This window comes from Hypomesus transpacificus, unplaced genomic scaffold, assembly GCF_021917145.1.
Source record: "Hypomesus transpacificus isolate Combined female unplaced genomic scaffold, fHypTra1 scaffold_62, whole genome shotgun sequence".
In the NCBI taxonomy this organism is placed as follows: Eukaryota; Metazoa; Chordata; class Actinopteri; order Osmeriformes; family Osmeridae; genus Hypomesus; species Hypomesus transpacificus.
The window spans coordinates 1,333,439-1,350,079 of record NW_025814035.1 but is presented as its reverse complement, the minus strand read 5'-3'; the positions used below and the strand labels follow the sequence as shown (position 1 = coordinate 1,350,079).

Below are 16,641 nucleotides of genomic sequence, written 5' to 3'. Positions count from 1 at the left end.
GGGCACGAGGTATTTGGCACAAGGTATTTGGCAGTGTTAGGGGAGGAGCTGACCAGTGGCTATACTGGTCATAAAATACTTGTATGGTATGTACAGATGAGAACTGCCAGCACAACACTGAGGTTTCTGACGGACGCCATTCTATCCCTTGTTTTGATCGTTGGCTTGCGCTCAGCCTGACTGTCTTGATGTAACCAAAAGGAGGACTTTGTGCATGGTATCTTGAACTTCTCATTACATGTTGTGATGATGTACAGCACATTGATCTTGAGATTAGACTGACTGTGAACACTTCCTGTTGTTCTTGATGGCAGGAAATTATGTGTTGAACAAGCTTGTGATGAATGATGGGCTGGCTCTAAAACTACATCCCATTACGACATATTTTTGTCTTAACACTAACAAGCAATACAAAGCTTCTCCCTCAAAACCCCTCCTGTATACTCAACTTTAGGTGAAGGGTAGGCTACAAAAAAAAAAATTCTGTATGGATGAGCTAATGTTCTCCCAGTGCTCCTGCAGACATGGCAATAATAAACATTGTATTGTGAACATACATTTTTCCCCAAATCACATTACATTTTTCCTGATTGTTATCTGTAACAGTCCCCCAAGGTCTATTGTGGACAGCTCTCCAGATCTCGTAATCAGCCAATCCTCTCCTACTGCATGTCAGAATGTCAAATTCTACTGCTCTCACTACATGAACAGTTTCTTATGTATTTGCTTGTTGGTTCCGCCATTCTTGTAGAACAGGGTAAGTCGACTCCACAGAATGAACGCACTCGTACTATAACGGATTGAAGGAACGGAAAACAGCTGCAGTCGCCTACGTGGCTGACGCATTTGTTCATATTCCCCAAACTTCATCAGGAGCAAGGAAGTTGATTCTGTCAGGGATGTAGGTTAATACTGTGTTGTAGAAGTCTATCGTCTTCATTATTTATGTACGAAAGTGTATCAAGCATAACTAATTATGGAGGGTATTTGAATGTAGTTTCTTGCTTAGACTGTATTCCAAAATCTAGAACTGGGGAGTTTTTGCCGTCGCTACACTGAATTATTTGGTTGAAGCTTCAAGTTGAAACACTGTTGCATTGTACCAAAATGCCTAATAACGAAGTAAAGCAAAGAAAGAAGACACAAAAACCAAATGAGCAGTCGTCCAATACGCCAAACAACTGCGAAGATGAAGCGAAGAAAGTGGAAACGACTAAAGGGGTCCATTTAGATCTACGTAAAACTTCGGTTTTCTCTCTGGATCTAAGAACGATTGCGTGTCTACTATCCGTGGTAGTTTGTACTGTCTTAACCTGGTAAGACTACATATTATTAAATTAGTAGAATTGTCTTGAACTTTATGTATTTGATACAGGAACAACATACAACAGTATGTTCCTACAGGGTGGTGTTGAAGCAGAATGAAAAGTTAACCGACGTGGAGGAGAAATACAAACACTTGTATGGGAAGACTGCAAATCTCCTTGAAATGGAGGAGGAAGTACTCAAGGTGACCAAAAAGGTAACTAGGCCTAATGTAGCTTGAGGGTATAATGTTCCTGCTACTGACAGTTTGTGCATTTCATGCAAGAGTATTGTATGTGTGTAGTGTGTAAAAGTTATAATGGTCTTCCATGCCATTTTTGGTCAAAACAATCATGTACTTGTGTTTCCAACTATACACAGCTGTGCATGGTCTGCTTGCACTTTGTTTCCGTATTTTAATTTGAAAACTGAACCACTGCGAGCCACAACAGAAACGGCCCTCCCTGTTTTGTGTTGCGGGTGCAGCTCACCACTTCAGAGGATGAACTCCAGGGGGCGCTCTCCACTGCCTCAGTGGCGACACGGCTCCAGCAAGACATCTTTTCCCTCCACGCAGCCATTAATGCCATGCAAGCGGATGAAAAATCGGCCTCCCACGACCTCCAGGTGGTCAACGGACGCTTCCTCAACGTAACAGAGACGTGGCAGGAGCGCTTGGCCGCCGTGACGGCCGACCTCGCCACCCTGAAGGTGGAGTCGCGGGAGGCCCACGGCGGGGCCACCGACCGGGTCAACGAGGCAGAGCGGAGAGCGCGGGCCCTGGAAGAGAGGCTGGAGGAGCTGGAGGACAGCACCAGGAGGAACGCCCGGGCTCTGGAGCGCTCGGAGGACGAAGACACCAAACGGGCCCAGGACCAGCTGGACTGGAACACAAAACAAATCCACAAAATGGAGGACAAAATCCGGGCCCTGATCCAGGCTGATGCCGAGATGGGTGCCCAGCTCCAGGAGCATATTCCCAGGGCCCAGCAATGCGAGACCCACGTCCCCGATGTGGAGGAGGCTGTCCGGTCCATCCTCAGATTGGGGGGGGACCTGAGTGGGGCGGAGAGGAGGCTGGAGGAGCTCACCCTCCAGGTGTTTGGGACTGAGGACAGCATGTTGAAGGCGTTGACGGAAATATTGGAGATCAAGCAAGGGCTGGACGCTCTCCAGGCCCACAACAGCATCCTGAAGATGAAGAACGAACTGGGAGTGGTCGCCGAGGCAGTCCGAGAGCTCAGCATGGTGGTGATGGGTGTGGGGTCGCTTAGAGCAGAGGATGAGGAGAGTGTGGAGGCAGAGGAGGATGAGGAGTGGGAGGACCCGCAAGCGGATGACCCATCCCAGCTAGCGCCGGACGATGATCGCACTGTGTGACGTCATTGTGGCTGATCGCATGGGCATGGGGATGGGACGGGTTTATTTTCCATTCTGTCAATGCACACAATGTTAGGCTTTTCTACATTTGTATGTGACTTCATGTCAAAGACCTTCTGTTATTATCATTAAAAAACATGCTTTATGTATCTACAATTAAGCACTGTCGTTAGCACTGCTGTGATTTGGCAACAGCCGACTGAGTATTCTGAGTAGGTACAGTAGGGTAATGTTATACTACTAAGTAGTTAAAATGAGAAAGTTATCAAGGTGTATCATGGTGTTATTCATTACAGGCAAAACATTTTTTTACACTTTTGTATTTGTTTGTGATATGGTTTGGCAAACAGTATTAGGTAAACCTGTTGATGAAAATACTTTTTAATAAAAAATGTGCTGAGTATTTCCTGTCTTTTTAATTTTTTTATGTACAAAAACATTGTGGTTAAAATCTGCATAACTCTTATCTATGTATCTCTCCACTTTCCTTCCCTCTTTGTGTCCCTCCGCAGTGTGACAGTATCCAGGGCATGCTGGAGGGCCAGCGGGGGGGTCTGCCCCCCCATCTGGAGCAGGACGTGAGCCAGCTGAAGGAGTGGGCTGCCGGTCTAACCGAGACACGCAGCCAACTGCAGGCCAGCCTTGCCGCCCTGTCCAGCGCTGTGGGGCAGATTGAAGAACGCACTTCCGCCATCGCCAAGGATGTAACGAACAAGGTTTGACCTCAGCTTTCACGTTAATGCCATTTGGATTCGGTTCCATTGTCGACCATGGTAATAGTAATTGAGTGAATCAGCAGTAGTTAAATTGATTGGGTCTTGGTTCTATCGATGTTATGTGCTCCTTACAAAGTGTTTACAGAGTAGTGTGTTGCGAGTGATTGGGTTGAATGCAAAACTAGCAATTTTGGATATACAGTGCCCTCCAAAAGTATTGGAACAGTGAGGCGAATTCCTTTATTTTTGCTGTAGACTGAAAACATTTGGGCTTGACATCAAATAATGAACGTGAGACCAGAGATCAACGTTTCAGCTTTTATTTCCAGGTATTTACATCAGGATCTGATGCACAACTAAGAAAATATCACATTTTGTTTGAATCCACCCATTTGTCATGTGAGCAAAAGTATTGGAACAGATATACTTAAAACATATTTAAGTGAATAAGACTTCATATTTAGTTGCAAATCCTTTGCTTTCAATAACTGCAGCAAGTCTGTGACCCATTGACGTCACCAAACTTTTGCATTCTTCCTTTTTGATGCTTTCCCAGGCTTTCACTGCAGCCTCTTTCAGTTGTTGTTTGTTTTGTGGGGTTCCTCCCTTCAGTCTCCTCTTAAGCAGGTAAAATGCATGCTCTATAGGGTTTAAGTCTGGAGATTGACTTGGCCAGTCTAATACCTTCCATTTCTTGCCCCTGATAAACTCCTTTGTTGTTTTGGCAGTGTGTTTTGGGTCGTTATCTTGCTGCATGATGAAGGCTCTGCCAATCAGTTTGGTTGCATCTTTCCTTAAATTGGCAGACAAAATGTTTCTGTAGACTTCCGAGTTCATTTTGCTGCTGCCATCATGTGTTACATCCTCAATGAAGATTAATGAGCCCGTCCTAGAAGAAGCCATGCAAGCCCAAGCCATGACATTACCTCCACCGTGTTTCACAGATGAGCTTGTGTGTTTGGGATCATGAGCAGTTCCTTTCTTTCTCCAAACTTTAGCCTTTCCATCACTTTGGTAAAAGTTAATCTTTGTCTCATCAGTCCATAAAACTTTGTCCCAGAATTTTTGAGGTTCATCTCTGTACTTTTTGGCAAATTCCAGCCTGGCCTTCCTATTCTTCTTGCTAATGAGTGGTTTGCATCTTCTGGTGTAGCCCTTGTACTTTTGTTCATGAAGTCTTCTGCGAACAGTAGATAGTGATACCTTCACTCCTGCCATCTGGAGGTTGTTGCTGATCTCACTAACAGTTGTTTTAGGGTCTTTCTTTACAGCTCTCACAATGTTTCTGTCATCAACTGCTGATGTTTTCCTTGGTCTACCTGTTCGACGTCTGTTACTTAGTACACCAGTAGTTTTCTTCTTCTTCAGGACATTCCAAATGGTTGTACTGGCTATGGCCAATGTTTCTGCAATGGCTCTGATTGATTTTCCATCTTCTCTAAGACTCACAATTGCTTGTTTTTCACCCAAAGACAGCGCTCCGGTTTTCATGTTGTTTTCACCTCTGAATACAGTCTGCATAGACAAAACCTATCTTACCCAATCTGAACCTGAGTGTAGACATTCAGTGGTATTTATTGATTGAATAATGTATGTAATAGGACACACCTGGGCAACAAAACACACCTGTCAGTCATATGTTCCAATACTTTTGCTCACGTGACAAATGGGTGGGTTCGAACAAAAAGGTGATATTTTCTAATTTGTGCATCAGATCCTGATGTAAATACCTGGAAATAAAAGCTGAAACGTTGATCTCTGGTTTCACATTCATCGTTTGATGTCAAGCCCAAATGTTTTCAGTCTACAGCAAAAATAAAGGAATTGGCCTCACTGTTCCAATACTTTTGGAGGGCACTGTAGTTTCAAAGCGTCCAACCCAAAATATCCCTCCCACTCCCTCCAAAGCCACTCTCCCATGATTGGTTGTGCTTATTACAGTCCTGCGACGGCCACATACATAGGATTTATTTTATTAGACTGTCCGAACATTTCATATATTGATTGCTGTCAGAATGTGAAGTTTATTTCAGTAAATATGACTAAAAGTGCTTCTCAAAAACATCCCCCACCCTGCCTTTAACCTATGTATTTGTGTTTCTTTGCATTTCTCCCGCCCTGTCCTCCCTCTCTCCTCTCTCTCGTCCCAGGTGGCGTCCGTGAGGACCGACGTGCGTCGGATGGACGGCCTCCAGTCGGAGGTGGAGTCTCTGCTGGCCCAGGTCGGTGAGCTGGAGGACAAGACGGCCGCCATAGAGCGCAGCATGGTCAAGCGCATCGGCGACGTCCTGGGTGCCAGCATCGACCGCATGGCGGGCCTCCGCGCCGCATCGGAGCGCGACGCTCAGGCCCTGGAGCAGCTCCGGCGCCGGATCCCTGAGCTCACCGCCGCCGACAAGCAGCTCTCCGACCGGCTGAGGGAGCTGGAGAGCGGGCGCGCCCGCCTGATCCGTACCGTGACCTTTGCTGGCGACCTCAAGCCCAAGGTTGCTACCATAAAGCGGGACTTTGCAGCCTTCGAGCCGCAACTGGCCGACTTGACCCTTCGCATAGGAAGACTGGCAGAGGATTTGGTGAAAAGGGAGGTAGACATAGCAGAGCTCAGACAGACTTTTGATCATTTAAACGTTGTTGAGGGCGACTTGGGTGTTGTGACAAAGCAGTTTAGCCAGATTTCTGACATTCCCCATGTAGGAGAGATACTGCAGCAGGCAAACGTGAGTGAGGCTCTCCCACAGACGCACAGTTTGGGGGAGTAAGGAACTCCTAAAGGGACATGGAAGTTGAAGAATTGGAACTCAATTGAAAGGAAATGTGTTAAAGGAATTGACACAGCGTTTTTATGGTTGAATAAAACATTTAATTGGTTTTATCTATTTTGAGTTTGAGTGAATTAAAAGGTTGTCTGGTAAAAAAAAATACGGTTATGGTTATGAGAACTAAAATGTCTATGTGACCCCTACACAGCCTATACATCACATCCCACACTTAATTTTTCCTCTCATGAGAAATTATGTATTTAATATACATGAATGAGTGTGGTATGCATCCTTAGAAGTTGGCCCTTGGAATCTTTGTACGTTCATTTGACTTGGCCTTGAATTGCTCCTTTTCCAGTTCTTTGGTATGTTCTCCACAAACAATATGTTCAGTCATTATGATTGACAGGTCTCGTTATTTACCAGTTTTGCAATGTTGGGTAGAAGTTCCTTTTAGCCTCCCTCTTGCTTGACAAACATCAGGCTGTATATCCCATTTACCTAGTTTCCCTAAATGAACGGCTCCCTGGACACTTACCCAATGTATTCTCAGCATTAACTTCAACAGTCAGTTCAATGGGGTGGAGTGTCCACTCAAAGCCTGTCCTTCTCCTTAATGTTAACCCAATGCACTCTGTATGTTTGAGTAAACAACATTGGGGCTCAGTCATTGTGTCCGACACATGTAGGTACAAGGTGTTCTACAGGAACTGTTCTTTTCAAGGAGGAAGCATGTAACACCTGGACCACAGCAGAACAGTCACCAGACACCCCACAGCCAATCACATTTGACCAGGCATGCTCCATCCAATGAGGGAATCGAACGTTTACATACCTGAAATTGCTCGGCAACAGCCTAACATCAAGAAGCAATCTGTACAGTTTGCAGTCTAAGTAGCAGTTTAACACCATGTCACCATGATTTTACTGACGACAACAAATTACACTTGCTTCTGTAAGCTTTGGGTCTTGCCTTTGAGCAGTCAATATCCCAATCCTAAATAACTGATGAAATTTAAACAGGATGTTCTGTTGAATGTATTGTTATGTACTGACGGTCACATGCTCTTAAGGAATAATTAACTTTCAGTTAATTTGATCAATGTGGTATCTACCAAGGCAGTGGCAAACAGAAATTTGCATCCACTCGCGTTAGTGTGTAAGGGCTAAATTGGATCTGAGAGGCTCATCAAGTTCTCATTTCATCTCCCTCAGCTTCATTGCTATGAGCAGTTAATCTTGCATTGATTGTCCCCACTACAGATGAAAGTCATTACTGTCAATTAGTGCAATAAATCATATTGTGTTATATATTCCTACAGTGTGTCATAATAAAATATTCCAGTGATCTTTTAATGAAGCATCACTCTTTACATCTTTACACACTAATTACCCATTAGGTCCCTGAAAAGTAGTTAAACTAAAGAGGGTCTTGACCTTGTCTCTTGTTGGCTCTCTAATCTTTCTGCAATCAACAGGAATCAAGTCAGCTGACTCTTTCTGAGATAATATGGCTGTCCGATATACGAAAAAAACTCAATTGTTCCTCGCGTCTTGTATTGTGTACTCTGATCATTCAGGTATGTATCTGGCAGATTATATGTTACTAAATATACATGCAAATATTATATACATTATAATAGCCCATTTAAGCATCAAGTTCAATACGTAGCAAGAAAAGTTAAATGAGTGTGGAGCTGTAAAAAATTAGTAGTCTGTACAACACTGGTTATGCATTTATTTTTTATTTTGTTACAACAAAACACAATCAGTAAACCATGACATGTGCTCAGTAAAAGAGCTTATTGCATTTGGGTGTCTGAAACAATCCTGAAATCAGAAACTGGATTGAAAAAAAAACAACAGTATATAAAAAAAAAATACAGTGCACTTTGAATATTGGTTTTGATTCACAGAACAGCAGGTGACACTCCTTTTCCCTATTACCCATTCTACTGTAACCCTACCTGCAAACTACCTCTCTTCTAACTCCACCTCTTACGATGTCTCAGAAATATGACATCACCATGGGGAGTTTTGGGGGGCTAAAAGTATGCCAATGTAGTTGTACCTCAAGGGAGAGTGTACATTTACAAAACCAAGAAGAACCTTAACGTCTTATGTTATAACCCCTAGGATGATGTCATACTGCATATTCACTGTTTTGACCCCGCTCCCCCTTTCAATTCTTTGTGTTTTGGGGTGTTGGACAGCGCTTTTAGACTGCTTATTGTTTTCTGCAGTTCACCCTGAAGGACAGAAATGGCATTGTCATGCTTCTCCAGTCTAGCTGCCTTCTTCACCAAGCCATCGACGGTGCTCCTCAGTTTCTCCAGCTCTTGTGGAGGCTGGGCAGCTAACACGCTCTTCAGCCCCGCAATCTGCTCAAAAACTTCGGAGTCCTTGGCAGCTAGCTCAGTTTGAGAACCGCTAAGAGCAGCCATGTTAGACTGCAGCTCCGCAAGGCTCTTTCTCAGAGCATCCAGCTCCCCCTCCAGGGCCTTTCCCATGGCCTGACTTTGTGTTGCTAGCTCACTGTCGTGGGAGTCAACTTTAGCGAGCAGAGCCTCGACTTTGGAGCTCAGGTCTGATACAGATGCTACTAGTGACTCAACGGTGTCTTCTGAAGCTCTAAGTCGTCCATCCAGGTCGTCTGACGTTTTCTCTGCCCGGGAAACCTCCGCTTGAAGTTCCTTCTCCAGACTGTGGAGAGCGCCGGTGGCAAGTTCGAGGCCACCTTGCAAGTTCTGAGCTTGGTCAGTCAATGCTTGAACACCGGCTTCTGCCCCCATCAGCGACTCCTTCAACCTTCCGGACGTTTCCAGCACCAGAACTCGCACTGCCTCCACTTCCTGGGACAGTGACCCCACCTCCTGGTTGCGTGTGTGGAGCTCTGCCCCCACTGCCGTGATTTGCTCTCCCAGGGAAATGGCTGAGGCTTCTACGGCTTTTTGGTTGGTGCCGAGGTCAGCGACAGTGTCTACGATGGCCGACAGTTCCTGCTTGATCTGGTTAGGGTCGTCCATGTCACCTAGTCGGGCTTTGATGTCAGCCAGCTGGCTCTGCGCCTCACCCTGGGCTTCGGTGAACTCAGCCACACTGTCCACGATGGAGCGACTAAGCTCCACCAGACGCTCCTCCAAGGTCTTCTCCAGGGAGGAGAAGTCCTGCTCTCGAGCCTCCTTCACCTCCTTGATGCCGTCAGAGAGGTCACGGAGTAGCTCGCTCTGGAGCCTTCCGAGGGCATCCTCCACCCGCCTGGTCTCCGCCTCACCCTTCCTCACCGCCCGGCTTGCCCCCTCGAGCTCGGTCCGGGTGGTGCCCAGCGCCGACTCCAGCCCATCCACAGAGCTCCTCAAAGACTCCACCTGTGAAAATAAGTCAAGGCGGAACCTAAACACGTCAGTACAGATTGGGGAACTGTTGTACCTGGTGGCTATTGTCTCCATTTCTCAAAGTTTCTGCTACAGTTTTCATATCTATTCCAGTGTTACTACACAAATAAATTGACAAATTGACCAACTCCAAAGACTTCAGTAAACTATGATACAGTATTTGCTCAAATTATTAATACATGATTGTATACACATCGTCAGTCAGTTGTACAACGTTGTCTCAAAATACCTGTGGTTTACAAGCTGTTTTGAGATTTCAGTTGTAAATATTATCCAAAAAAGGATCCATGAACCGTTTTGCCATCCATGATTTACTTCAGAACAAACTAAATGGCTGTTGGTACGAAAATTAAAATCCAACTCTGGTGGAAAGAGGTTGGTAGCTTACAGACCGAGCAATGTTAACATGTAAATGGGAGGTGTACATCTTGTTGCCCTATGGTGTACAATACTGTACATGTTTGCCATCACAAAATGGTCAACTTAAATCGGAATGCGTAAAACCCTATGCGTAAATCTTTTTGTAGTAGCAGGGTGCCCTAAAAGGCCTTGAGTAAATACAATGATCATCATTATGATATGAATGAGTATATGAAGCTAATCTAACAAAGAAAACGGTTACATTATGAGATTTTTATTTGTTCTACATAAGTTTAAAAAATACACTAAACTCAGTCACACACAGATTTAACAACACATCGCAAATTAATGTGGCTACTTTGTTTATTCAGTGGCTAATACATTATGTTTCTTGTGCCAACTCATCGTGTTTTTAGAGGAGGGGGAGGTGGCCGTTTCCCTACCCGTTTCCTCTGAAGGCGACCGTGTCCTAAAGTAATACATTTCAATGTTAATGTATTCTACCCCGTTTAGTTCCACAATCTACAACGATCTGTTCTTATCTGGTGTCCTTGCCATCATAATCAAATTGAACGGGCGTTATCTATTAGTTTTATTGATTGCGTTACCTACCTGCTGAAGAACATTTTCCATTTTACGCGTGAGCTCTGCATTTTTCTTTAAACTCTCCTCGTTTTTGGTGCTGACTTCATTAACTTCTTCTAGTACTTGTTGCAGATAAAAAGCGGCAAAACCTGCAGCAGCAACTAAAACGATATAACACACAACTGCTGTAAGTTTGACCCAACTTTCCGACCCTGACCCAAGGGGTGCAGAGCCACTAACCCCATTGCTAGTTTTCTGAATTTTCTTCGCCACGTCATCTTGAATAGATGGGGCAGAATTCTTTTCGCTTGTATTGGACTTTCTGTTTTTCGTCATGGCTAGAGATGGACCTTAAAGCAGGGAGGTCTACGCTATTATAGGTGCGGTAGAAAAGAGATGCTGATGGTAATGGGTTTACTTTACATTCGGCGTATCAGGGAACGCTTCGTGTCTCTCCTAGAGGTTGCTTTGCGTTGAGGTATGAGAAGAGGGGGCGTCTCTATGTGGAATAAAAAGTCCTGGGCTGGGCGACTTTAAAATTGGTGGCTTTTGCGCCTTGTCCCGTTCCTCTGAGTCCAAGTTGACAAAATATTTTGCTACAACGTGTTTTTGAAGACAGGAGGTGTGACAATAATAGTTATTGGCTGTGAAAGGATAGTGATGCTCTGCAATAGCCTATCATTTCAGCCATATAACGAAACAAATTATTGTATTATCATAGTCTACATATTAGATACATTGCAGGAATGAAGGACAAATGTTGTAATGATGCACTATGCCTAGACCAGAACTCTGTTAAATCAAAGTTTCAGGGTTAGGGGAGGAGAGGGGGGTTAGCTCTGGCTTGCTCCTCCCCTTTCATACGTGGCAGCGGTTTCCATACAGTCTACTCAGTGTCCAGTCCTCTTAAATTAGCTATGTTTAGTAGGACCCTTTACCTAATCACACCTCAATGTCATAACCATAACACTGATTAGGCCTGTATCTCGTCATAAAAACACATTTACAAAACGCCCTAGGGCTACCTGCATATTTTAAATATAAAAAATTCCATGCTAATTATTCGCAGAGCAGTTATTGGATGTTTTTTTAGATGAGGGAAAAGTGTTGTCTGCTGGATGTCCTGCTATTTAACGTTAGGGTCTTAAATTGAGTTATTGCATTTATTATATTGCAATATGGTTATTATCCACTAGAGGTCAGAAAAGGACTGATCGACCACTCTATGGCCATAAAGAAGTTTGCCCCAAGAAGCAGCATAACACTGAATGCAAAATAGAGCCACGTATGATTACATTATACTATTTTGCACTACTTGCGATTAGGATTTTTTTCTTCATAGTTTAATAACATAATTGGACAACAGACATTCATAGCCATTGGGGCCATTTCTCTCTGGAAAGCCGGGTACCTATTCATATAGAAGCGTATCGATTATTATTTATTTATTTGTAATAAAACAGTATTTAGCTACAATCTTCATGCCCCCCCCCCCCCCCCCCCCCCCCCCCCGTATGGCCATCATCCCTTGCCCGCCTGCAAACTCGCTGTCATTGTGGCCCCGCCCTCTAGAAGCTGTGACAGGGGCACGCACAACACACACCACCCGCCTCAGGACAGGTATTGCTGGAGAAGATGGACTTTGGGGCTAGCTTGTCAGCTAGCTAAGTGGATATAATGGCTTATACCCGCTCTCTGGAATGCTAGTTTAGCAAGCTAGATTTCTCTCGGTGGTTTGGAATACACATGTTTAACCTTCCTAATTTCCGTGGGAAGGACGCGAGGACTAGTTGCCTTTGACCACTAAAGATGCACCCCGAAAAACTGTCACTGAAGTAAAACATTTAACCGCATCCCTTGGAGTATAAAGCTGAATCATTAATACGGTAATGGCTGGACTAATAAAGAAACAGATCCTGAAGCACCTCTCCAGGTCAGTCTCAATCGATATGTATGTGGCGGAGAAACAAAGGGCAAAACCCCTTGAGGTTCCATCTGACAGCCCAGATAATGTTAGCAGCTTGGTGTTTAGGTAGCTAGCTAGCTGGCTCATGTTGCTGGCTAGCTAGCACCGTTAGCTCTAGCTAGCTAGCGTGAGGTTTATTGCGAAACCGTCAGTACCAGTCACCTCTACTGTCTAATCTAGTTTACCAACATGCTAACCCTAACAAGCAGTACATACTCTCAGCTGATCTAGCTCGCTAACAACACTGTGTATGTAGACGACATGTTATCTGGCTAATAATTCATTGTATAAATAGCTCACAGGTCAGTGAGCGAACCCATTCGGCAACCTAAACCTAATCGACACGGCAACATCGCCACTAAAACTTGGATCTGTCTAGCCTTGCAGGATGACACTGACTGCAGTCAGTACAGCGCCGTTCTGCAAGCGAGCAATGTTTGCTCTAGATCAAATCTCGATCATGTCATACTGTAGTCACGACTGAAAAGCTAACTATAGCCTGAGCAAGTAAAATAGGGTACACAGACTGGCTTATTCCGTTATCCGCTGCATCTTCCACACCTATATTTGGCACCTGCAACACCAGCCAAGGTCCAAATGTGACTCACTTGTCTCCTAGCTTAATAGTTTACTGACAAGTGTCAGTGACTCGGTTAATTATGTGGTCTAGTTTCAAAATATTTTAGGCTACAGGACAAGGATTACAGGTTGTAGCCGAGCTACCAGCCTTTCAACCCACTTGCATTATTTATTGTTCCATTCTGCGCCCAAGGGACCTTCATTAGAATACTTGCTTATAGTATACTTCCTGTTCTAAGTGATAACTTCAGAGCAACAGTTCTTACCCTTCACAGGTGCAGTGGTACCCTTAAACTGATAAGTGAAGACTGACCTATTTATACCTTGTACTTTGAAAGATTCTTGACCAAGCGTGACAGGCAAATGCAATTGTTTTAACATCCTACCTCATAATACAGGTTAAACTCCACTTCCTTAGCTACAGGGATACACCTTTTGGTAGACAGTGCCTTCTCTGCATTTTAACTGGTCCATACTTCATTAGGGTCTGTCTGTCTGTCTGTCTGTCTATCATAGCATTTTCAAGCATTACAAGCCCCATTATAATATGCTATTGTTGAAAACCTATTGGCTATGGATGATTTATTTTCATGTTCATAAACAATACCAAAGCCACATTTTGTATTGTCCACAGCACCTAGCCCAAGGGTTGCATTTGTCCTACAGCGAAAGTGTGTGAACGTCTCTAAACTGTGTGTGTGTTTGTTTGCGCAAACTTGCGAGTATTCAAGCCTACAATTAGCATAATTTGAGACTCAGTAGAAAGCAATGATGTCATCACTCAGTCCCCTGGGCTGTCACGTGACCTCAACCGTCCTGTTGTGATTGGTCAAGCTATTGGCAGAAGCCCAGCCCTTAACTACTCGGTATAATGATGTCATGGCAACGTCCATGCCTGAGGTAGGCATTCTGTAGGCGCAAAGGTGTCCAGATAGATATGGAGTAGAACAGAATCGAGACTGCAGTCAACAGAATAGAGACAATGGTCTACTTCGCTTAGCTGAAAGTTGTAGCTTGTCATGGTGGAAGAGTTCTGTAGTGATAGTGGTAGTAGTTAATGTGTTCTTGCCTAAAGACGGCTTGCCTTTGGTGCCATGTTGTGTGTGTCAACACCTTCTGAGTACTGTAAACACACACACACACACAAACCTTAAGCTAGTGTATCCCATTCTCTTGATACTATAAAAAAAAAATCCAGTCTGTGATGTGTCTGTGTGTGTGTGTGGCAGCTGGAGGTGTTTTCAGCAGCAGTGTTTGTGTGTATGATGCCAGTCTCAGGTGGCCCCCAGGGGTGAGTTGATAAGGCGTTGACTCTCCCTATTACCTACAGGCTCGGGTATCGACAGAACCTAGTACCATGGCAGACACGGCAGTGTCTGGTTACACACACACACACACATGCACACACAGACTTTTATTCGATACATAACACACCCACGCTTATAAACACACACACACAAACACACACACACACACGTCAAGTAGGCTGTTGTCAAACCCTCCCTTGACTCAAATAGGCGACCCACTTAGGGAAGTAGAGATTGAATCAGCTTCCCTGGCCTTTTGCAAACACACACACACACAGACAGAAACAGACAAACACACACACACACACACACACAGACAAACACATACAGACAAACACATACAGAATGACTGGAAACAGCTCGTTATGTACTTCCCCTGTGTTTAGCGTTAGCTACCTCTCATGAAAACTCCTAAAGTCTGCTTCTCTAGTAGTTGTTTTCAAGCTCTCTCTCAGACAGTCTACAGCCATTCTTGGATCACCCTCCAGACATTTAACAGCCACACCGCACAAGATGTCTGTGGACATTTAAGCTAGTGCTCAGCTTGAGAAGTACCCTACTTCGTATTTTGGGTTAAACTGATCTGGGTGGTGGAGGACCAGTGTCAGCCTACAGAGTTTAAACTGTGTGGAAGACAAGTATCCTCTTTTGCTGCATTTGGCAAAAGGCGACCCAAAACTGTCCCCCCAGCAATAATGAGAAATTATTTTGATAATCCAATTTGGTCCAGTCCGGCAAGGGCGTAGAATTTGTCTGGATGCTAGGTACATACACATACCAAAGCCACGGAAACACTCAAACTTTCCCTACCAAAAATTGTAAAGTGTTGACTTGGAATTTACTATTGTCTCTATCAAAGATTACATCAAACTGACAGCCGTGGGCAAAAGTATTGGGAGCGACATACATTATGTGTTTGCAAAGCCGGCTGGGCCTGGTATAAAATGACTGCTAACATAATTTCAGTAAGTCATATCATCGGCACAGGGGAAAGTGAACTAGTTCTAGCCAGGTGAAATCAGTCTCATATTCTGATTGGATTTTAAGAAAAGAAAAAAAGCAGCTTGACTGCTGTAAAAGAGGGGACTATTTGCATATTGAAAATTTTCGCCCCCAAAAAGCTTCAAAAATAAGTTAAATGTGCCACATTGTGATTCCAGTATTCTATAGAAACATGTGAAAACATTTTCCTCAAATACTGAACCAGCAAACTTTGCAAAACACATTTGTCATTGCCAAAACTGATAGCCACGACTGTACACCTTAACGCACAGGCATTGTAGGAATGAAGCCAGGTAAGATGAACGCATAGTTGTCTTTACATTCTTCTTTGTATGCTCTTATTTTTACTGGAAACATATTTCCTCTTTAGACTTTTTTTATAGTAACATGTTTCTCTTCCTATCTAGCTTAAAGGTAGTGTGTAGCATCTAGCTAACTTCACTCTACCCACAATGTAACAGCGTACCACCAGCATGCAAGCAATTCAGCAGTTGCCTAAGCAGGCACAACAAGACACAGTAACAGTCTGTCGCAATTTCCAGTGGCCTTTATTTTAATCAATTAATTTCTTAAATTAACAATAGATTATGTTCTGGCCCACCATCTAAAGGCTTAGAAAGAAATGGGCCCAAACTTACTTGCCGACCCCTGGACCACTGAGTCTGGTTGTTCTCTAGACAGACTGGATAAACTAAGTTTGATCGTGGTCTCAGTGTGAGTGTGATTGGGGGACTCCTGGAATCCCTACGAAGAGAGAGAGAGAGAAAGGGGGGGGGTCAGCAAATGTTTCCTGTGAGCATGAGAACACTCACTTTTGTGTGTGTCTGAGGGGGGGGGGGGTATGAGTGTTTGTCTGTCTGCGTATTGTGACATTGGGCTGTGGTCTTTTTCCAGGTCTCGGCGTGCCGTTCTCTACTTGTGTAATTGGCGCCTTGTATCCCGCCTCTCTGCCTAACCTTTTTGCTATCCCCGGAGAGGCATGAATATGACATTGCCCTTGGGCACACTGTGCCAACACAAGCCCGTTTGACTTAGACAGGTCGGCTATTTGTTGCAGGATAAAAGAAGTGTGTGTGTCTTGTATTGAGTGTTTGTGTGACATCCATTTGTCATGGAAGCGAGGGGATTCTTTTGGACTTGGTTCATTTGAGATGGTGTCGAGCTACAAGGCGTTTTTGCTGCGTGGGTGTATGCTAGCACTGTGTGTTGTCAACTGTTGGGAGTCAGGTGGCTGAGCGGTTAGGGAGTCGGGCTAGTAATCTGAAGGTTGCCACAGTTCGATTCCCG

At 44.3% G+C, this 16,641-nt stretch overlaps 3 protein-coding genes across 5 annotated transcripts in view; 2 read left to right on the top strand and 1 right to left on the bottom strand.

Moving 5' to 3' along the window:
* The first annotated feature begins 652 nt into the window (after positions 1 to 652).
* LOC124466039 (IKBKB interacting protein) lies at positions 653 to 6,277 on the top strand. Of its 2 annotated transcripts, XM_047017678.1 has the most exons (4): positions 654 to 1,316; positions 1,405 to 1,522; positions 3,198 to 3,401; positions 5,552 to 6,277. In XM_047017678.1, the coding sequence occupies exons 1-4, from the start codon at positions 1,108 to 1,110 to the stop codon at positions 6,158 to 6,160; spliced, it is 1,140 nt and encodes a 379-aa protein (XP_046873634.1). In that variant the 5' UTR covers positions 654 to 1,107; the 3' UTR covers positions 6,161 to 6,277. The 2 variants fall into 2 exon arrangements, with proteins under 2 accessions (XP_046873633.1, XP_046873634.1); XM_047017677.1 differs by lacking the exons at positions 3,198 to 3,401; positions 5,552 to 6,277 and adding an exon at positions 1,792 to 3,191 and having other exon boundaries at positions 653 to 1,316.
* A 1,615-nt stretch (positions 6,278 to 7,892) lies between these two features.
* Positions 7,893 to 10,987, bottom strand: ckap4 (cytoskeleton associated protein 4). The gene is made up of 2 exons (XM_047017687.1): positions 10,528 to 10,987; positions 7,893 to 9,528 (listed from the first exon to the last, which is right to left on the bottom strand). The coding sequence occupies exons 1-2, from the start codon at positions 10,834 to 10,836 to the stop codon at positions 8,317 to 8,319; spliced, it is 1,521 nt and encodes a 506-aa protein (XP_046873643.1). The 5' UTR covers positions 10,837 to 10,987; the 3' UTR covers positions 7,893 to 8,316.
* A 1,098-nt stretch (positions 10,988 to 12,085) lies between these two features.
* The window catches only part of uhrf1bp1l (UHRF1 binding protein 1-like), a 31,299-nt gene continuing 26,743 nt past the window's right edge, over positions 12,086 to 16,641 (top strand). For both annotated transcript variants that reach the window (XM_047017679.1, XM_047017681.1), the window contains exon 1: positions 12,086 to 12,433. In XM_047017679.1, coding sequence (XP_046873635.1) covers positions 12,390 to 12,433 — 44 coding nt within the window. In that variant the 5' untranslated portion in view covers positions 12,086 to 12,389. The remainder of the gene's footprint in view (positions 12,434 to 16,641) is intronic.